The sequence below is a fragment of the Balaenoptera acutorostrata genome, chromosome 11, assembly GCF_949987535.1.
Source record: "Balaenoptera acutorostrata chromosome 11, mBalAcu1.1, whole genome shotgun sequence".
NCBI classification, from domain to species: domain Eukaryota; kingdom Metazoa; phylum Chordata; class Mammalia; order Artiodactyla; family Balaenopteridae; genus Balaenoptera; species Balaenoptera acutorostrata.
Window position 1 is genome coordinate 72273493 of NC_080074.1, and position 24131 is coordinate 72297623.

The 24131-nt window shown below is 35.2% G+C and overlaps 1 protein-coding gene across 10 annotated transcripts in view; it reads right to left on the minus strand.

Moving 5' to 3' along the window:
* The window catches only part of PPHLN1 (periphilin 1), a 148415-nt gene that overhangs the window by 37241 nt on the left and 87043 nt on the right, over positions 1 to 24131 (minus strand). For all 10 annotated transcript variants that reach the window (XM_057555840.1, XM_007168326.2, XM_007168324.2 and 7 more), the window contains one exon: positions 17438 to 17578. In XM_057555840.1, coding sequence (XP_057411823.1) covers positions 17438 to 17578 — 141 coding nt within the window. The remainder of the gene's footprint in view (positions 1 to 17437; positions 17579 to 24131) is intronic.

Consider the following 24131-nt stretch of genomic DNA (forward strand, 5'->3'; position numbering starts at 1 on the left):
CTTCACAGCTCCCTCCCACTGGTGCAGGTCCCGTCCCTATTCTTTTGTCTCTGTTATTTCTTTTCTCTTTTGCCCTACCCAGGTACGTGGGGAGTTTCTTGCCCTTTAGGAGGTCTGACGTCTTCTGCCAGCGTTCAGTGGGTGTTCTGTAGGAGCAGTTCCACGTGTAGATGTATTTCTAATGTATCTGTGGGAAGGAAGGTGATCTCCACATCTTACCCTTCCTCCATCTCTGTAATTATTGATTGTTCCCTACAGTGTCCTATTTTTCAACTTATGTTCATGTCATTCACCGCTATCTAGAATCTTTTACCTCATATTCCTACCTATGAGACTCCTACCTGAATTTTAAGAGTCCAAACAATTGTCACTTCCAAAATGAAACCTTTCTGGTTCTCCTAACTGAAACTGATTCTTTAAATCTCAGTTTCAAGGCAAACAAGAATAACAGAATGCAATAAGTTAAGGAGCAGTCACATTTTTACCATTTCCAGTATAAACTTGAATAAGTCACTTCAGCTTTTTAAACTTGTAAAATAAAGATAGGGCAAAACAACACACTATTTCCCAGAAAACTCTCCTTCCTTAAAAAACTTAGAAACACATTCTTTTAGAAGCATAGCTAAGCTCTTAAAATAAGTGAGGGGGGGGCTTCCCTGGTGGCACAGTGGTTGAGAATCTGCCTGCTAATGCAGGGGACACGGGTTCGAGCCCTGGTCTGGGAAGATCCTACATGCCGCGGAGCAACTAGGCCTGTGAGCCACAACTGCTGAGCCTGCGCGTCTGGAGCCTGTGCTCTGCAACAAGAGAGGCCGCGACAGTGAGAGGCCCACGCACCGCGATGAAGAGTGGCTCCCACTTGCCACAGCTAGAGGAAGCCCTCGCACAGAAACAAAGATCCAACACAGCCCCCCAAAAAATAAATAAATAAATAAAAATTAAAAAAAAAAATAAGTAAGGGGAACTGCCAACAGTCACAAATGAAGAAAGAAAAGAAGCAAGAAACCAGAGTGCTAAGCTAGTATCATGAGCCATGGCTTCCCCAAAGAGCCAGGGACTCACAGCCTGGTGGGCAATGAGAGACACGACTTCTGGTTCATTCAAGATAGAGTTGGTTTTAAGGCCTCTGTATAAAGCTAAGATTTTTGTGAAAGGTCAAACTAGAAAAAAACAAACAAAAATCACCTGTCAGTAAAAGAAAATGACAGGAAAACTTCTCTGCCTTGGTCTAGGCTCTTGAGGTGAAGAGATGTAGTTTCCTCTGAGAATTCATAAGCACAGTCTACCTTCATATGCATTTGTAGTTCTAAATATAATATCACAACTCCAAAATACAAATTACATGAGGGAACATGCTACCATAGGCAAGGGTTAGCAGAAACAACAGCTGGATTAAAGACCTGAGACTTCAGCTATTAAAGTGATCAGTTACAGAAAATAAGATGTTTAAAGAAATGAGGGAATGAAAACATAAGCAATAAACAATCTAATTCTAGGTAGATTTACAAAAGGAACCAAATTGAACTTCTAAAAGTGAAAAGTATTAACCGAAATTAAGAACTCAATGGATAGATTAAACAACAAATTAGATACAACTGAAGACTTAGAGGGAGTCCTGAACAAAATACCCATAATTTCAAATAGAAAAAGATAGAAAAGATGAAAGAAAAAAATTTAAGAGAAATGAAAGATGGGATGAAAACATCTACCTGTGTCCAACTGGAGTACATAAAAGTAGAAATACAGGATACTCAAAATTCAGAGAGTTAACAGTTTATAATTTTCTAGCTCTAATGAAAAATGTAAATTCTCAGAAAGCATAAATTATCTTACACAGAATAAATTTTAAAACATCCTTATCTAGACACATTATAGTGAAACTGCACTTCAAAAGTAAATAAATTTTAAAATAATAATCTCTTCCTTGTCCCTTCATAGCTTGTTGTAAAGATCTAATTTTTTACATCAATAACAATTTCTTACATCAATCTTCTAATATGCATTTTAGTCATATGTAATAAATATATGAGAAATCCTCTCAACCTTGTAGACTATGAAAACCATTAAAATCTGGCTACGTTTTTGCAACAAAATGAATGAAGATGGTTTTCCTTCTTCCTTTAGTTCCCAATCCCTGGAAGGGAAAGATCCTTGAAGCTAAAATGGCAGAGCAAAAACTACGTGGGACTAAGGTTGCTTTGGGCACTGCTTCTAGTTCCATTCGTTCAACTGGTAAACACACACTGTGAGTCTACTGTAGGCAAGGAACTGGAGGATACAAAGATGATTAATTGGTAATTGTCCTTTCAGCCTATTAGAAAGGTAAATAGCATTGTGGATGAACATATGCTAACTACGAGTAGGAGAAAAAGATGTTATTAACTTTTGGTTGTGTAGCTTTCATGGGCAAACAACAGTTGGCCGTGCAACTGATGAATTCAGTGAATAAAAATAAAGTTTTAGCATAAATAAAACAAAATTTAGAAAAGTAAACATGCTGCAAACAAACTGTCCTCTCTTAATACCCTGTTTCAACTAGAAAGTCAATAATTTAATATTTTTTACACTTTTGCTTTACATGGGGCCCTGATCTCTTTCACAATTACAATCAAGAATGTACTACATTAAAAAAATGGAATGGAGGGCTTCCCTGGTGGCGCAGTGGTTGAGAATCTGCCTGCCAATGCAGGGGACACAGGTTCGAGGCCTCATCTGGGACGATCCCACATGCCGCGGAGCAACTGGGCCCGTGAGCCACAACTACTGAGCCTGAGCGTCTGGAGCCTGTGCTCCGCAACAAGAGAGGCCACGATAGTGAGAGGCCCGCGCACCGCGATGAAGAGTGGCCCCCGCTCACCGCAACTAGAGAAAGCCCTCGCACAGAAACAAAGACCCAACACAGCCAAAAATAAATAAATTAATTAATTAATTTAAAAAGAAAAAAATGGAATGGAAAACTATTTTTATGTAAGAACAAATTCTTTACTGAGAGAATCAGATGCATTTCTTCAAGCTTGGTTTCAATAGAACCAAGAATTTTTACTAACATAGTTCGTGATTAAATACTTAAGTAGAATAAATGAGTACTATTTAAGTCTCTAGATTAAAAAATCTGTATTATTAAGACCTTATTTGATCTATAACTTTTGGACAACAAATATAAAGGACAGAGAAACACATGCAGTTGTTGAAGTAGTAAGTACAAGAGGTTTTTCTTAGTTCTCCTCAAACAGTGTCAATGAAGGATGTTAATAAACAGAATAAAATTTCAGGGCAGAATAACACAAATCATAATTAGAGAGCAATACAGTATGGAACTGTCCAAGCTCTGGGCAAAATTATAATTACGAATCCTCAAAAGAAGTGTATGTATGACTATATGTAAGAGAGAGAGAGAGAGAGAGAGAGAGAGAGAGAGTGTATGTGTGTGTGTGTGTGTGTATACACCCTTATAATTAAGCCAATGAAGCTAATGAAAACAGATAAATAATCTTCAAAGTCAGAAATATCCTAAAGATAGAAATAAGCACCACAATTCAATACAGTCTACATATAGTAAAACACAATGGAGTGTATATGGTCAGGAAAATGTTCAAGAAAAACTGGATACAAAGAAGTGGTTTAATGGGAGAAAGGCATACTACTATATCTGGTGACATGAAATTTTAAAAACTTTGTAACTTGAATTCACATACCATAAATGATTATTTCAAAATCCCCGGAAATAAAATACTTCCTATCAATCTAACATGCGTATTGTATGGATAAAGCAATAAATAAAAGACAAAAGCCCTATTCAAAATATGAAATTGCTAATATATATTTTATAGACTTTTTCCAAGCAAATTAATCTTTAAAAGATATATATACAAAAATTAAGTCCTACTATAGCCTCAATATAATCACTACCATCATAGGTAAAATGGAGATGACAATATAGCATCATATTATCACCATTCTACATGTTTCAGTTATTCAATATCTATTTTGCCTTTTACCTTTCACTCTTAGTAAGAGGGACTCACTAGATGAAAGTGAGAGGAGGAGTCATTTTTGTCCTCCTTTGTTTCAATGATGTTAATTATAATTTCAACCCATTCACAAAGATTATAATTTAAAATACAAGACTACCAAAGGAACAGATCATTTTTCAGTGTGACTTACAAGTTACTTGGTCAGTTTAAGCCTTATTTTTTCTAAGCTGGGATTCCATGTGAATCCACAAAAATCTTGTAAGCACACAAGACTTAATACTTTTCATCTACCATGAAAAATAGTACAAAACAATAGCAGCAGCCATGTTGATACTGACAATATACTAGGCAACTTAAATATGTATTCCCACTTAATTCTACCTTTACTATGAAGTGGGTAATATCACCATTCCCGTTAGAGTAGTGAGGAAAAAGCGAGGCTCAGAAAAGTTAAGTGACTTTCCCAAAGAAGCACAGCAAGTGGCTGAACTGGGATTCAAGCCAAATCCCCTAACTCCACAGTTCCTACACTACTTATTCTAACTTCTAAAATACTGCAGCAGCACTGTGGTAATTCTCCATAAATCCTTCTACTGAGTATACAGAATTCCATAGTGTGGATGTGCTAGAATCTATTGAGTCATTGTTCTTCAGGTAGAAGAAAATGATCCTTGATGGAAGTTAGAGATGTAAGAAGCAATGAAAATAACAAAAAGGGTAAATATTTAAATAAACCAAATTAACATTAACGGCATAAAATACTATTAAGTATCTTGTGGGGTTTAAAATACATATGGGAGTAAAATACAAACTAAATCAAATCAATCAAGAGGAAGTTCAATGGATTTCAAACGATCTAAGGTGCCTGCATTGATCATCAAGGAGTGAAAAGTACTAGTTTATATTAGACTTCAATACGTCAAGGATGCATGGTGTAAAGAATGTATAACTACAAAGAAAATGTGGGTGTATGGGAGATGAACAATAAATTTCAAAATACCAAAGAAAGAGAAAAGGAAAGAAAAAGGACTACAGAACAGGAAGAACAACTAAACACAAATATAACAGTAACTACAGTAAATGGAAATGATTCAAAGAAAAGATGTATTTTATTCAAGATGGATTTTTTAAAAACTCAACTATATGGCTGCTTACAAGAGAAATAACTTAAATACAAGAATGAAAGTAAGGTAACAAAAACAGACATCATGCCCAAACTAACTTAGGTAAATATGAGACATTAGAGATTAAGGGGACTATTTCATAAAGACATAAAATAATTCTAAACTCATATGCACTTTACATCATAGCCTCAACATATAAAAGGAATAGAAACATTTAAAAGAGATATGCAAATCCACAAACATATTTGAAGGTTTTGACACAACTCTTTCAGAAACTGTTAAGACAAGCAAAATCAATACGGATATGAAAGAGTTGACACAATAATAAACTTTACCTTATTGACATACTAATAGAACAATGCACTCAACAAATAAAAAATACACCTTCTTTTCAAGTATACAGAACACTTAGAAAAACTGACTGGACTTCCCTGGTGGCACAATGGTTAAGAATCCACCTGGCAATGCAGGGGACACAGGTTCCATCCCTGGTCTGGGAAGATCCCACATGCTGCGGAGCAACTAAGCCCGTGCGCCACAACTACTGAGCCCGCATGCTGCAACTGCTCGAGCCCGCATACTGCAACTGCTCAAGCCCGCATGCCTAGAGCCCGTGCTCCACAACAAGAGAAGCCACTGCAATGAGAAGCCCATGCACTGCAATGAAGAGTAGCCCCTGCTCACTGCAACTAGAGAAAGCCCATGTGCAGCAATGAAGACCCAACACAGCCAAAAAAAAAAAAAAAAAAAAAAGGAAATAAAAAAGAAAAACTGATGATGTGTTGGGCCACAATGTAAGTTACAACAAATTTCATAGGGCTAAAATCCTAAAGAATATGTTTTCTGACTACAGTGGTTTAGAAATAGAAATTTATTTTTTTTAAAAAAACCTACAAAATCCCCATGTTTGGAAATTTAAAAATATTCTAAATAAGAAATCCAAGGAATATTAGGAAAATATTCTAAACTGAATGACAATAAAAATAACATCAAAATTTGGAAGATGAGCTAACGCCATGTTGAGAGGGAATTTATAGGTTAAAAGAAAAACTACAAATCAGTAAGTATCTATCTCAAAAATTTTTTCAATAACAGCAATTAAACCAAAAAATGAAGAAGGAAAAAAAACAATAAAGGCAGAATTTAATGAAATATAAAATCAAAACAAGAAAAAAAAATGAACAAAACCAAAAGTTGGTTCTTTGAAAAAGACTAATAAAGCTGGTAAATTCAGGTTACAATGATCATGGAAGATGTGGCAGCCAACCCCCAGATAGCCCCCAGTGATCCCCACCCTCCTGGTATTTTCATCCTTGTGTAATCCCTTCCTGTTGAGTGTTGGCTGGGCTTAGTGACTCACTTGTAATTAACAGAACAAGGTAGAAGTGACAGACAGTATGTGACTCAGAGAACAGACCAAAAAAGGCAGCAAAGCATTGCTCTTTTTTGCTCACTCTTGGGGGAGGCAATGATTACATGCAAGGAACTGAAACTCATGCCAACAGCTACATAAGTGAGCTTGGAATCTCAAGTGGAGATTGAGATTCCAAGCTCACTTGGAATCTCAGCTTGAATTCCAAGTTCACAGTGGATCTTCCCAACTCCAGTCACATCTTGAGAAACTATAGCCCTTGTTATCAGCTTGACTGCAGCCTCGTGAGAGATCCTGAGCCTAGATCCCAACAGGCTTTGTTTGTTATACTGAGAACATGAGAAACAAATTCTAAAGTTTCTACAGAAATTCACAGTTCCAAGTACAGGCACCCTTGAAAAAAAAACAACAGGGAGGAGGATTTGCTCTACTGGATATGAAGACTTAATTGTGAAGCTATAGTAATGAGGACAGTGCAGTACTTTTACATGAATCAAAAGACCAATAGAATAGAACAGAGTCCAGAAACAGATTCACATATATATGGACACCTGACTTATTACACAGTGCAGGTGTCAATGCAGAACAGTGAGGAACACATGGTCCTTCCAAAAGATGGTTCAGTGTCAAATGGATATCCACATGGAAAAAAAGTGAAACTCGATCCCAGCTACATTTAATATACACTATACATAAAATCATTTTCAGATGGATTGTAACTCATTGCAAAAGACAAAACAGAAAAGCTTCTAGAAGATAATAAAAGAGAAAGATATCTTAAATAGGAGACAAATAAAAGCAATAAAGACAAAGACTCAAAAGTCTGGGCTACATTAAAAGTAAGAATTTTTATTCCTCCATAGATATCAAAAGAATGAAAAAGCAAGACACAAAATGGGAAAAGATATCTGCAACACACGTAACTAACAAAGGGTTTGTATTCAGAATATATAAAGAACTTCTACAAATCATTTAAAAAAAAAAAAAGAACTCAACAGGAAAACAAGCAAGAATCTCAACAAGTACTTTACAGAAGAGTACTTGTACTATGTGCGAATAACCATACGAAAAAATCCTCAGCATCATCTGTAATCGGGGAAATGCAAATTAAAACCAAAAGGAGCTATATTACATGTAACAATATCAATGAATCTCATAAACACAATGCTGAACAAAAAAAAGCTAGGCACAAAATAATATCTACTGTATGATTCTATTTGTGTAAAGCTCAAAAACTATACTACAATGTTAGGAATCAATTTAGTGGTTACCTTTGGGAAAGGAGGGGCAGTGATTAGCGAGGGGGTATGATGGGACTCCTGGGGTACTGGTAATCTCTATTTCTTGCCCTGAATGGTAGTTTTCACTAGTGCTTGCTTTGTGAGAAATCATTCAGGTTAATTATGTTTTGAACACTTCTCTCTGTACATGTGTTATACATTGTTAAGGTGACTTTCTTAAAGTAGAGCATATTAGTAATCATAGCAGAGTTTAGCATAATTGAACATCAGCTAACCAGAAAGCTGAATGATGCTGAACTGCTCATTTCCCCTCAAGTCCAGATAACTGAAGGATTAGAAATCTTAAGATTCAGTTCAGAGGCAGACAAAAAAAATCTCCAAATAATCTCCTGGCTAATTCAAGTAAACAAGTATTCTAAACAGAAATGATATATACTGCATTGTCCAATTTCCTGTACTACTTTTTTTAAAAACAAAATTTAAAAAAGAGAAAGAATAAGGGAAAAGCACACAAAATAGATAATAATATGTGACTCCCAACATCAACTCACTTCTAGTGTTTAATTTCGTTACCTTTAAGTAGAAACATAAGATTATCTAAGTGCAACTTTTAAAACACCATCTATAAATGAATTGAGAATATCAATTAACTCACACTGTAGTCAGCAAATGAGTGTATATAACAGACAAGTTTGTTATCTCCTTGCACAATACTTGAATTAAACAACAGTTGAGAAGACAGCAGATGTTATAGGAGGGATCACATCTTAAAAATAAGGGATGACAAGTGAAGGGGGATATATGGGAACAATTTATGTCTTAGGAATGGGGAGGGAAAGCAGGGAATTCTAAGGAGAAGGAAACATTAATCTTTTATGGTACTTCTTATGTCTAGAAAAATAGATAAGGACCAGTGAGATAAAAAAAGCAAGCCAAATGGAAAATGTGAAAGGAAAATTACAAAGCCCCCCAAAATAAATAAAATATTTCATAATAAAATTATTTTCACATTTCATTTTGAATAAAGGGGAAATCCCCCAAAATAAAAACAGAAGTAGGGCTTCCCTGGCGGCGCAGTGGTTGAGAGTCTGCCTGCTAATGCAGGGGACACGGGTTCGAGCCCTGGTCTGGGAGGATCCCACATGCCGCGGAGCAACTGGGCCCGTGAGCCACAACTACTGAGCCTGCGCGTCTGGAGCCTGTGCCCCGCAACGGGAGGGGCCGCGATAGTGAGGGGCCCACGCACTGCGATGAAGAGCGGCCCCCGCACCGCTATGAAGAGTGGCCCCCGCTTGCCGCAACTGGAGAAAGCCCTCGCACGAAACGAAGACCCAACACAGCCATAAATAAATAAATAAATAAAGTAGCTATTAAAAAAAAAAAAAAAAAAAAAACAGAAGTAAAAGGACAAGAGGTAAACAGCCCAAATCTTCACACTGATGAGAAAATGGGCTCTCAAAGTTAAACTTATACAGGAAACTTGCTATAAAATATTCCTAAGAGGTAATCTGAAAGTAGTCAATATTCCAAGGTTGCAAAGAAACAGGCAAAGTAATACTCAACACAACCATAACCACTTGTATAGCGATTTTCAATATATAAAGGGCTTTCACATACAAGAGTTTGTTAATTCTGCAGGAAAACATGCAACTAATCCCATTTAACAAATGAGGAAAAGGCTCTGAGAAGTTAAAGCACTAAATGGAAGCATCCAGCAATTTCTATGCCACACTACTTAGAAATGTTCCCAATGTGAAGTACTCAGAGACTAAATAAAATTGTTAACTTACAAAAGGGGAACTGAATAGCAAGTGACAGTAATTTGGAACCACTAGAGAAAATCCTTACCTAACACTGGTTGACAGGAAACAAAGAAGGGAGGTGAGAGAAGGAAGCTCATGCATGGGCTTATGCCATGGGGAATACCTGTATTGGGTACTTTTGTTTAAATGATGACATTCCCAGGGATAATGTCCAGGATGGCCTTATCTCTTCTGGTACTTGCAACATTTTAAGTATGGTTTTTATAAGGCTTGGTATCTGTATTGTCCAAATTTTATATTTTATGTAAAAATAGTATCTTAACAGAGTCATCAATCTCCATATTTATGGATTTATATCAGGTATAAATAATAACTTACTTTTAATTAAACGTAAAAGCTGAGACACTTGGTTTTGACATTTCAAATATGATACAAATTACCTTCTGAGACAGCTTCCAGATGAAACTCCCTTAAAGTGAAAACTTTACACTTAGGTTTCAGCAACAAGTGTCTATAGTAAGAGCATGAACAGAATCTGACTGATAAATTGTAACTTTCAAAAACTCGAAATTTAGCCAAAATAAATGATTTATTTTCAATGTGTTTTGGGGATAAGAGATTTTTCAGAGGTAAATCTTATGTGAGTATATTTTACTAAATCTATATATGTAAGGTCCGAATAAGTGGTTGGTAATAATGGACTGTTAAATACAGTAGGGTAGACTTGATGTCTAGACAAGATAGTGGTAAGAGCTGCACTTTTAAAAAGTTTGTTACTTGCTCTGATAAAAAGAAAAAACAAAGAATGTTTCTATCATGTAGGATTAGTATAAAATGCTTAGATCATGCATATACAATGATAGAGTTGCCACTACTTTGGAAACAATTTCATTTTAACCCATCATGTGTGACTCTTTTCCATGTCTGCAACTCTAGTTAACATTTCAGGAAGATGGTTCATTTGATTAATTTTCAAGCTTTTTCTCTGTAAAAGTAAAACAAAAATATCCTATTTTATATTGAGGGAGAAAGAGCAAGACCCAGTGAGAGGACTGGGAAGCATCAGCTATATAGTTAGATGGTGACTGAAACTAGACACTCTAAGAAAAGAAGAGGGCCACAGGCAGAATGGTGACTAAGCGGAACATCTTGTGTACTGAACAAAACACTTTCTGCACAATTCATTAGCTCAACAAGCACTAATTAATTACTGACTGATGCATAGCAATGATAAATATTTGAGTTTTTAAAAAGCATTTTAATGTAAGTAAACTGTGTCCTCATTAAGAGGTTTAAAAAAGAATCAACACCTAAATATTCTATAGTGAAATCTGAAATTAGCTTCTTTATCTACATATGTAATAGTGCATACAGAAGAAGCAACATTTAACTTTTAATTTTTAATATGATTTAGATTAGGAAGAGACCTAAGATTATTCAGCCTAACTTTTTTATTTTGAAGAAGAAAATGAAGAAAAGCCAGTGAGCAGCCCATACGGTCACAAAATGGTTAACATGTAGAATTCAAATTAAAATAAAAACCACATATTAAGTAGATTGATCTAGACTTACAGTAAAACTGTATTAACCTATAAGACTGATGACCTAGACAGGCAACAAAATGATTTCGGAAGTAACTTGATTTTTATTAACTAGAGTAAGGAAAGTGGCCCCAACATGACTAAGAAATAAATTTCCTCAATATAACAAGGCTGGCATAGCTATGATTGACTATAAAAAATAATGTCTTTACCAAAACAAATGCATATTCAGTTTAAGTCTTTGGAAGTTAAAAGAAGGAAAGAAGAAAAATACACAATCCCCTCTATCAAGAGTCTCTGAGTACTCTCTCTGTTTTAGAACATTAGATTGGCACCCTCTCTGGATCTAAAATGATTCCTGTCTATATTTTAATTATAAATTATCAGATAAATATAGTAATCAACCATTCTGTTAATTGAGAGACTTACTTGCAGGTAGAAATATCAGCTTTTTCATAAAACAGCTTTATGTTATTAGGATCGTGTCCTGAAATAGCCAAAGAGGTCTTAAAAATGAATTTGCCTTCATGGTACCTGTTCTTTTTTGAATTACTCACCAAATAAGAAGAAAGAAGAGATGGACTTTCCCCCTTACAAATGATGACTTTCTGCGATTTGAGGAACATCGTGAGTAATGCATTTAAAGAATATTATCAGGTACATCCCTGCAATTAGATTGGCTTGGATTTTATTAATTGCTTGCATCTACTAACATGATTTTTAAGAAAGGCTGATAAAGACTGGTACAAGCAAGAAATTCAGATCCTCTACAAACTCACATATTACAGTTATTCTCAAACTTGGCATGCCATTAGAACCATGAGAGGTAAACAGGCACTCTGGTGATCTCCTATGCAGTTATTAAAACCTGCACAGCACTTCACAAAACATAAACACAGGCATTTGACACCCACAGTATTAAAGCAACTCCACAGCCCCAAACTGTATATTTTAAATGTAATATTTTATTTTAAAAATACATATATATACATTTTTTTAATGTGGAGAAATCAGAGGACCTATATTTTGAAACACGGTTCCCAAGGGATTATAAATGTCTATTAATAGGGGACTAGTTATATATACTGATATAGAATGGTCACTAAGACATTGAACAGGGTACAGAGTATTCTGCTGTATTTAAAGAAAAAGCATGGAGACACACACACCAACTTTTATTTTTTTTAACACTCAGGAATGACTTTTTAAAAATTTTTTTAATTTTTTTTTAAATTTTATATATATATTTATTTATTTATTTATGGCTGTGTTGGGTCTTCGTTTCTGTGCGAGGGCTTTCTCTAGTTGTGGCAAGTGGGGGTCACTCCTCATCGCAGTGCACGGGCCTCTCACTATCGCGGCCTCTCTTGTTGCGGAGCACAGGCTCTAGACGCACAGGCTCAGTAATTGTGGCTCACGGGCCTAGTTGCTCCGCGGCATGTGGGATCCTCCCAGACCAGGGCTCGAACCCGTGTCCCCTGCATTGGCAGGCAGACTCTCAACCACTGCGCCACCAGGGAAGCCCCACACACCAACTTTTATCTCCACTCATCTGAATCAAACATGCTCCAGATGTGTGTGTGTGTATATGTATGTATGTATGTATACACACATACATACTGTATATAAACTCTGTGTATACACATATATATGTATATATACACATACAAATATATACAGTATATCTACACGTTGGGGAAAGAAACTGGGCAGCTAAGAATTACAGGTGAGAAGGAAACTTGTTTTCACTGCATAATCTCTTGTGCCTTTTGAATTTTATCCTTGTGTATTTTATCACTTAAAATACAGCTTTCAATGGATGGGCTGGAGGATATTTTAACATAAACTAAATCAAAGGACATGCTTTTGAGATATAACCATGACGTTAGTTCCTAACTGAATGTTATTACTGTCAGTAAAATCAACTGCATAACTGAATAGAAAAAACTTTCATAAATATTTGTTTTGGGTGATATTTACAAAGTGCTACAACTTACAACTTATCCAACTGAATATTTAAGATCTATGCATTTTATTGCATGTTAATTATACCACAATTAAAAAACAGACAGTACAAAAGTCTCTTAATTTACATAAAAGGTGGTAATAGTTTTCAACCTTTCAGCACATTAGAAAGTATAGAAGAACTTAAGAAAAAACAGTCACCTCCTTCCAACTCCTTGTTACTCCAAATATGGTACATAGACTAGTAAAATCAGCGTCACCTGGGAGAATGTCAGACATTCCAATCTCAAGCCCCATCCCAGATCTACTGAATCAAAATCTGTATTTTAACAATATCCCCCAGTGATTTACACCCACATTAAAGTTTGAGAAGCTCTGATAACTAACTTACCAGAATATTTATGGCAGATATCCAACAAGCTCTACTTTTTAAAAGCCCCACAGATGTACAACAAAAGCAGAGAATTACAATATAAGCACAGTGCCTTGAGAGTGAAGAGATGAAAGGTTCTTTTTTTAAAGACTAGTTGGCAGAGCAAAATATCCTAATAAACTTCAGTTACTCACCAACTATCCTTACAGTTGCTTCACTAGGCACCTGCTTCTCTACAACTTCTTGTGTCTTTAGGAGGATTTTAGCCACCCTGACACTCTCAGTCATATGATTTGCTAGGCCAACCATGCATATGCATATTTTTTTGTCTGTGTATGTATACATATACATATGTGTGTGTGTGTGTGTGTGTGTGTGTATACCCCAGATCTACTCATATTATCCGATTCCATCTGAAGAAAGAGTAAGATAGAAGAATCGAAGCCAGATCTTGCCAGTGGGGAATTACAAGAAGACTTAAATATCATTAGATGCCAGGACCCCAAGAAAACAGAGGATCTCGCTGACAGGCTATGTCTAAGCACAATTTTATCAAAGTATGAGGGATTTTGCAAATCTTAAATAAGAGAATTCCAAAGAGTTAAAGTAAATATTGCTTTATCCCTCAAGGTACAATAGAGGAAAGAAGGGTATGTAATAATGGAGGATTTCAATTTGCGTCGTTCATTCAAAGTAACAATTCGTTAAAAGCCAAGATTCCTCCCTGGTAAAACAGCAAGGAGTAGGATGCACTTTCAAATCAAATAGTTCAGTAGTAGTAGGTATGTGAGGTCTTGCAGGATATATCACGATCAAGGGGTTAATGCCAAATACCTGAACCACAATATGAATCACCTATATTTTTTTTTTGAATTTTAGAATTTTATTTATTTTTTTATACAGTAGGTTCTTATTAGTTATCCATTTTATACCTATTAGTGTATATATGTCAATCCCAATCTCCCAATTCATCACCTATATTTTTGTGGATTAAGTCTCTCTAGGAATTACCATAATGACAGAAGAAATTCTGAAGTTCACCTCTCTAAGCTCAGAAGCCAGAAAGCCTAGGAAAATATTCCAGTATTTGAATGCAAAAGGTGGCCCAAATTGGGTAAGAGGGGATAATCTGGGGAAATAGGGGGAAAAGATATACCACAGGATCCAAAGCATAAGGAGGATAAATGTGCTGTAGCAAGAGAATGAATCATACCCACTAAAGGATATTTACGTAAAAGTGAGATGTTTCAAATGATCTCTAGCAACATAATATTCAAAGATGCAATCTGATGTCTTCTGGCTCAAGGATTTTAGACCAGTGGTTCTCCACTATATACGACTATAAGCTGGCAGCTTTTTCAAAAGGCACCTGTACCTCTACCCTACCGAATTCTTATATGCCCAGGAATGAGATGGCAATAATATGGCAAAGAACATGAATCTGTGCTTATTGAAGTGATTCTGATACAATCTATCTCCATATGCGTGCCCTTAAACATCAAATAAGCCACATTTGTAGGCCCTCTGAATTAAATCAAATTTTGGCCTGAAGATTTAGTTTATTACATATTGTAATACTGCCTCAAGTTAATGACTTTCTTTGGATTCAAGGGCTGAAGGACCTAATTTATATAAACCCTCAAAAAATTACATGTGGAAATTTATAAGATACCTGAACATATTGCACTTGACATAACAGGGAGAAAAAGCAACTTGGCTATAACACCAATATTTACATTCCTGCATTATTCTAAGTTTGATTTGTTGGCCTCATCTATGCAGGCCCTCTTTTGGGGGGCTATTATTCATTTTTTAAATCATGCAATATTTCAAGTATATGGAAAAATATAAATTACTAGACAGCTGTAAAACTAACTACCATCTAGCTTTCTCAAACCTTTATAATATTCCTATCTATCTGGTATTTAATCTCTAAAAATAAAATGTGCAAATGTTTGAGAGAAATCCCCTTAAACTTAATTTTTTCATTTTCAAAAATCACTATAACATTAAGACATGATTTATAAAATAATTATATGTCATTATTTACTAGCTTTGTGACATTTTGAGGAATTTTGGTTTGATTTTCTTGTCAATATATGAAAACCAAAGTACCCTAGCAAGAACACAGTAGTTACATTCCAACATTTAACATCATTAAGTTCTCTATTTTATAATGGTTTTACTTCTCTAGTACATCAGAATACAGTATTGACCTTTTAGAGTTATTTTTCTTTCTTTAGGTCATCTGTCCTTGTTCAATATACTTTAGTATCAGATTTTTCATGTGTTTGAACAATGGGCAGATGAAAACAGAGATACAGTCATACTTACAGGTCAAACATATATGGGTGTCTGTAAAGTATACAAACACTGGTTTCATATTAAATAATTTTATGTGTGTGCTGCTAAGCTAGGCTCCACCTCTGACTGGTAACCCACCTTTTCAAGATCAAATAGATCAACTACGACTAATAACAAGAGGAGACAGTACAAATATTAATAAATAACAACCCAAAATACTCCCTCCCAATAGGGGAGTCAGTCAAGTTTTTCTACCAGTTATATTCTTAAGAAAACCTCTCCTTTAAAGAACTGCAATTTAGGTGAAAAAGAAAAATAACATTAAATAATTCATTCACTTAACAATCACTTATCAAGCATTTACTATGTGCTGGGCCTAGGCACTCTGTTAAGTGGTCAGGCTAAGACGCACTCTGATTTCAAGTGACTCAGTGACTATCCGTACAACACATATTTCTTGTGAGCCCACTACATGCCAATCACTATTCTGGGTAATGAAGATAAAGCAGTAAACAAAACAAAGTCCTTGCTCTCATGAAGCCTCCATATGGAAGGGAGACAAGCAAACATATGTCAAATGGTAGGGGAAAAAAAAAGCTACAAAGAAAAATAAGTCAGAGTAAAAAGACAATAATTTTATATAGGGCAATGATATTCATATTCGTATTGGACGATACACCTAGTGAGCAAACCATTTATTTACTCCCATTTAATTGATATCTTGAAAGGCACCAATCTGCCATTCACATCACCAAATTAAACCGGATTTTCTCAGTCACCGTTTTCCTATATAAGCTGCACAATCATATCTAGGATTTAAATAAGATCTTCTACTTAGCCAAGGGAAATAGATTTTAATTGATGTGGAAATGGACAGCACCTTGAGAAAAGGTTTAATTTTGTTCTAATTTCCAATAGTTTTTAGAAGATTATATAACAATATAATGACATTTACTCAAGGCACTAGAGAGTAACAACATCAAAAACAAACAGCTGTACAACATGTCACATTTTATAAAGCCCTTTCACATTTCATTTACTTCATTTAATTCTCATAAAGTGATAATACCGTATAAAGCAGGTAATATTTCCATATTGAAACACTTTCAACTTTTCTATGCATAATGAGCATATGCGAGGAGAATTAAAGAGGAAATGATGGCTACTTTTTAAATCTTAGGTAAAACAAAGCCTCTAGGCTTATTCTATTCCAAAATTACATTTCACACTGTATTAAGATACAGATAGAAGGTTTTGTCCTATAACTATTCCTTAAGCAATCTATTCAATCTAGTAAAAACAAGATCCTGACTTTTCAGAATGACATCATTAAAATTAGATTTAAATACCTATCCTTTATTTTTTCTTTAATATTTGAAAAATACTTAAAAGTATAATGAAAACCATCAAGAAACATCTGTAATCCCAGTATTCAAAACTAACATTTGCTATCATATTGGTATATTTTTCAACCCATCTCTAAGTTTAATAGTTTTTTAATTGCTCCACACTAACTAAAATATTAATATTCTCTAAAATAGAAGCTTGCTTTTTATTAAAAAAAGAAAAAAAAATTAAGCAGGGGTGGAGGACCAAACTGATCAAAATTACTGTGAAATCAAATCAAACACTTTTTAGAATTTTTTACATTGTAATTTCAGGGTCACAAATGGAAAAAGACAAAATGAAATATATTTATTCAATAAATATTTACTGTAACTACTGTGTAAAAAGTGACAGGAACAAAAGATTTTGTACTTTAAGCAGACTGGATTCTCACCTGTTCAATCTCTTTGGTTTTTGAAGCTATTGCTTTAGAGCGACTGGTTAGCTGACTGTCTTCGAATAATTCTATGCCATCTGTTGCATTTGGCTCAGGTTCTTCTGGCTGGTCAATGAACAATGGTGCCGTGGATCCCGCCTTTAAAAAGAATTAGAAATCTTTTATTACTTTCTTAAAGGACATACAGCATTTTAGATGACTGAATATAAGCACCAACTGGCAGATTATCTCAAGAGAAAGTGCTAAATTTAACCTGACTTAAGAAAAGAAACACTTTCAATCTTGCTATGCATAATGAACATATGTGAGGAGGATTAAAGAGGAAATGATGGCTACTTTTTAAATCTTAGGTAAGACAAAGCCTCTAGGTTTATTCCAGTCCAAAATTATATTTCATACTATATTAAGACAGAGCTAGAAGGTTGTGTCCTGTAACCATTCCTTAAGCAATCTATTTAAGAAACACAGAAGAAAAAAGTCCAACTGGAAGTGAGAAGTGTGAACACACATAAGCAAATATATTACACAGGAACACAGAAAAGGACTCTACTTTCAGAAGTTAAAAATACCTTGCCTCCTGTAGGCTAAGAATTTATTGAAATAACTGAAAAGAAAACAACTCCAAACAGCAATAATTATTACTTCAACAATACTGCAATAGTTCATTAATGAGTAAATGATCCCATAAAAAGCCCAAGGCCGATTATTTTACTTTCTAAAAATACTTCTGAGGAAAACTAAATAAATGAGGGAAAACTATTATTTAACTACAGTGCATTAGTTTACTCAAAAATTTATTCTATGATAAATGCCAAGCACTGCTCAAGGGACACTAGATATATCAATGAACAGAACAGACAAAAGTTCTTGCCTTCACGGAGCCTGCAGTAAGCAGTAACTTGGAAAGAGTAAAGTTTGAGCTAATGTATTTTACTGTTGTATATTTTAGTTGGGTGGGAGGTGAAGAAGGAAATAAGAAAACTGTACTCATCACAAGTTTATCAAAAAACTTACTGTTTTTGTGACTGAAGTAGCAGCAAACAGCAGTAGTTTTAGAGAAGTCACAAGATATATATTAATTAGTGGTATTTTTCACCAGTAAGAGCAGTGGCATTCCAACATCTAATGTGTTGTACACTGCCACAACCTCTTTAGAGAGTAATTTGGCAATATTTATCAAAATGTACCACATATCCCTTTCACCAAGCACCTTCACCTGTAGGAACTTAATCTACAGATACACACATGAGCAACAAATGCTAAGATATGGCTGCCATTAATGGCAAATGATTGAAAACAACCTAAATGTCCATCAAATAAATTATGCACTATCTAGAACCATGGAATACTAAGAAATCATTTAAAAGAATAAGAACAGTCTAAATATATTGCATAACGTTTCCTAATTTTTCTCCTGGCAAGTCCCGAAGGTCATTCCCCATAAATATACTGCCAGTTGGGCTTCCCTGGTGGCGCAGTGGTTGAGAATCTGCCTGCCAATGCAGGGGACACGGGTTCCAGCCCTGGTCTGGGAAGATCCCACATGCCGCGGAGCAACTAGGCCCGTGAGCCACAACTACTGAGTCTGCGCATCTGGAGCTTGTGCTCCACAATAAGAGAGGCCGCGACAGTGAGAGGCCCGCGCACTGCGATGAAGAGTGGCCCCCACTCGCCGCAACTAGAGAAAGCCCTCGTACAGAAACGAAGACCCAACACAACCAAAAATAAATTAATTAATTAATTAAAAAAAAAAAATATATATATATATACTGCCAGTTGTGTCAAAAACAAAAGGGAAGGGACTTCTCTGGTGGTCCAGTGGGTAGGACTCTGTGCTCCCGATGCAGAGGGCCCGGCCGGGTTCGGTCCCTGGTCAGGGAACTAGATCCTGCATGCATGCTGCAACTAAGAGTCCTCATGCCACAATGAAGATCCCACGTGCCACAGCTAAGGCCCAGCGCAGCCTTAATAAATAAATATTTAAAAAAAACAAAAACAACAAAAAAAAAAAAACAAAAGGGAAGAGGGAAGCATGGGTGTATATACCTTTATGCATATATATGAACACACTACCTCTGGAAGGATATTACCTATGGGGAAAAAAATGATAAAAGAGGCTGTCTCAATAGGGATAACTTAGAAGACACTGTACCTATTCCAATGCCTTTTGAATTTCTGACATGTGCATGCATAATCTACTCTTTTAAAAAACCTGGTTTTTATAAGTCTGAGTGATATATCTTCAGGGATTTAAATTGAAAGTATATGAATCATTTAGGGGGAGAGGATTCTGGGAAGACAGCAGAGTAGGAAGCACTAGCAATCTGTCTCTCAACCTACACAAAAAATTACACCGGCATAATGTCTGATTTAACTATTGTGGAACTCTGGACTCTGTTGAAGCCTTGTCCCTTCCAAGGAAGACATGGGTGGTAAAACTGAGGTTAAATTCAGCTCTTAGCACAGTAGCAGCTGCCCATCTCCCATCCCTACCCACTTGGCAGGAAGCTGTGTACATGTTCCTAGAGCAGCTTACACATTGCTTATGGGAGTCAGACTGGGGAAAAAGTACCCTATCCTCCAAATATCAGAGAACTGTGCTCCAATCACTGATTGCTGCTTCTGATCAGAGGGGCAGACAAACAGGCGAACAGCCATTATTATTATACCTCCCCCGATTGTTGCAAGTCCCTCTTATTCTGGCTGAAGTGACTTCCAGGGGATATAAAGGACCAGAACACTTCCCTCCTTCATTTTTCACGTCTTCCTCTTTTGGGAGCCAGACATTGAAGATAAGAATGTTCAAAAAAAAACTGTATACATGGGGGAAGTTAGAAAGTAAATGGGCACAACAAGGGAAAGGCTCAGAAAGAACAGAGAAGACTTTGTTTATACCTCAGACTGATCCTCAGTACAGAAACAGCCAACAATAAAAAACAAAAACAATAACAACAACAACAACAACAAACCCAGCAAGCCCAGGGGTACAGGGAGACTCTGACTTACAGAGTTACCACATTATTAGATTCAAATGCCCAGTGTTCAACAAAAAAATCACAAATCATACAAAGAAATGGCAAAGTATTGCTCATTCAAAGAAAAAAATGAATCAACAGAAACTGCTCCTGAAAGAGACCTAATGGCAGATCTACTGGATGAAAAAACTTTAAAATAACAGTCTCTAAGATGCACAAAGAACTAAAGAAAGATGTGGGAAAAGCCAAGAAAGCAATGTGTGAACAAAATGGAAATATCAATAAAGAAATAAAAAACCTAAAAGGAAACCAAAAAGAAATTTCATAGCTAATAAGACCAATAATTACAATAAAAAATTCACTAGAGGGATTCAAAGGCAGAAGAAAGAATCAGTGAACTTGAAAAATAGGACAAGGAAATAGGAAATTATTGTCTGAAGGACAGAAAGAAAAAAGATTGAAGAAAAGTGAACAGAACCTAAGGGATCTGTGGAGCACCATTAAGTGGACCAATATACACTTAATATATATATCCTTCTGGGAATCTCAGAAGGAGGAGAGAGAGAAAGGGGCAGAGAAGATACCTGAATAAATAATGGCTGAAAACTCCCAAATCTGATGAAAGACATGAATATAAACATCCAAGAAGCTCAAAAAACCCCAAGATGAACTCAAAGAAGCTCAAAAGACACATTATAATCAAACTTTAAAGATAGAGACAAACGGAGCATCTTGAAAGCAGTGAGAAATCATCATCATCAATACAAGGGGTCTTCAACCAAGATTTAGCAGATTTATCATCAGAAACTTTGGAGGCCAGAAGACAGTGGACTGATATGTTCAAAGTGTTAAAAGAAAAAACTGCCAACAAAGACTGCTATATCCACCAAAACTGTCCTTCATAAGTGAGGGAGAAATTAAGACATTCCCAGATAAACAAAAGCTGAGGAAGTTCATGATACTAGATCTGTCATGCAAGAAATGCTTAAGGGAGCCCTGCAAGGTGAAATGAAAGGACACTAGATGGTAACTCGAAGCTGTATGGAGGAATAAAGAGCTCAATAAAGTTAAATGCATGGGCAGTTAAAACAGCTAGTATTACTGTAAATAGTTGGAAACTGCACTTTTTATTTGCAACATGATTTAGGAGACTATGACATTTAAAGAAAAAAATTATTAGTGTAAAAACTAGTATCACTGTAATGTTCGTTTATAACTCCAAGTCTTATTTTCTAGATAATTTAATATGCTAATGCATTTAAAATAATTATTAGTTTATGGTTTGGGGCAGCACACAATGTGTAACGATGTAATTGTGGACCATCAACAAATGAAGAGGTAGAGACAGAGCTGTAAAGGAGTACAGGCTTTGTATGTTATTGTAGGTAAGCTGGTATAAATTTAAATTAGTGTTACAATTTTAGGATGTTATATGCCATCTCCATTGTACCCACAAAGATAACAGCTATAGAATATACACAAAAGAAAACAAGATAGAAATTTAAACATTTCACTACAAAAAATGAACTAAAAACAAAAGAAGACCTGAATGCAGGAAATGAGGAACAAAAAAGCTATAGGGCATATAGAAAACAAATAGCACAATGACAGGAGTAAGTCCCTCCTCAGTAATTACTTTTAAGTGTAAATGGTTTAAATTATCCAGTCCAAAGACAGAAACTGGCAGAATGAATAAAAACATATGATCCAACAATATGTTATCTACAAGAGATTCACTTGAGACCCAAAGACACAAACAGGTGGAAAGTAAAAGGATGGAAAAAAGATATTCCATGCACATAGTAACCAAAAGAGAGCAAGAGTGGCTATAATAATAGCAGACAAATAAACTTTAAATAAAAATGGTTACAAGAGACAAGGACATTATGTATTAATAAAAGTTTCAATAAAGCAAAAAGATATAACAATTACAAACATTTACACACCTAATGACAAACTATAAAAATATATGAAACAAAAACTGACAAAATTGAAGGGAGAAATAAACAGTTTCACAATAATAAGTAAGGAAATAAGTAAGTAAGGGAATAGTGGGCTTAAGCAACACAATACACTAACTACATCTAACAGACATATACAGAACAATCCAAACTTCAACAGAGTACACATTCTTCTCAAGTGCACATGGAACATTTCCCTGTATTGGTGCACATATTAAGTCTCAATAGATTTAAAAAGAAAAATCTGGAAAATTCACAAAATTGTGGAAATTAATGCACTTTTAAACAAACAAAGAAGAAATCACAAGGGAAAGTAAGAAATACTTAGAGATGAATGAAATGAAAACACAACATACCAATGAACAGATAAACAAAGTGCAGTACACACACACACTGCTATACTTAAAATAGATAACCAACAAGGACTTACTGTAAAAAATTTTTAAAAATAGAATGTACTCCTAGTCCATCTGAAAACCCCAATCAATTTCCCCAAATATCACTAAAGTATCTTTTAAAACTATTTAAAAATCCACTAAGGAATTCTAAATAATATAAAGCATTTAAAACACACACACACACACACACACACACACACACACACACAAAATATAGTACACACATATACAATGGAATATTACTCAGCCTTTTAAAAGAAAAAGGAAATTCTATAATATGCTACTACATGGATGAACCTTGAAGACACTATGCATAATGAAATAAGCCAGTAACAAAAGATGAATACTATATGATTCCACTTAAGTACTTAAAGTAGTCAAAATCATAATGACAGAAAGCATAATAGTGGTTGCCAGAGACTGAGGGAGGGGGAGAATGAACTGATAAAATTGCTTTGGAGAGTTGTTGTTTAATTGGTGTAGAGTTTCAGTTTTACAGGTGAAAAGAGTTAAGGGGATGGAGGGTGGTGATGTGCATAATAATGTGAATGCATTTAATACCACTGAACTATACACTTAAAATGGTTAAGATGAGCTTTAAATGACACAATAGACCAGATAGATTTAATTGATATTTATAGGACATTCCATCCAAAAACAGCAGATTACACTTTCTTCTCAGGTGCGCATAGAACATTCTCCAGGACAGATCACATCTTGGGTCACAAATCAAGCCTCAGTAAATTTAAGAAAACTGAAATCATATCAAGCATCTTTTCTGACCACAACGTTATGAGATTAGAAATCAATTACAGGGAAAGAGAACGTAAAAAATACAAACACAAGGAGGCTAAACAATACGTTACTAAATAACCAAGAGATCACTGAAGAAGTCAAAGAGGAAATCAAAAAATACCTAAAGACAAATGACAATGAAAACATGACAATCCAAAACCTATAGAATGCAGCAAAAGCAGTTCTAAGAGGGAAGTTTATAGCAATACAAGCCTATCTCAAGAAACAAGAAAAATCTCAAATAAACAATCTAAACTTACACCTAAAGGAACTAGAGAAAGAAGAACAAACAAAACCCAAAGTTAGCAGAAGGAAAGAAATCATAAAGATCATAGCAGAAATAAATGAAATAGAAACAAGGAAAACAATAGCAAAGATCAATAAAACTAAAAGCTGGTTCTTTGAGAAGATAAACAAAATTGATAAACCATTAGCCAGACTCATCAAGAAAAAGAGAGAGAGGACTCAAATCAATAAAATTAGAAATGAAAAGGAGAAGTTACAACAGACACTACGGAAATACAAAGCATCCTAAGAGACTACTACAAGCAACTCTATGCCA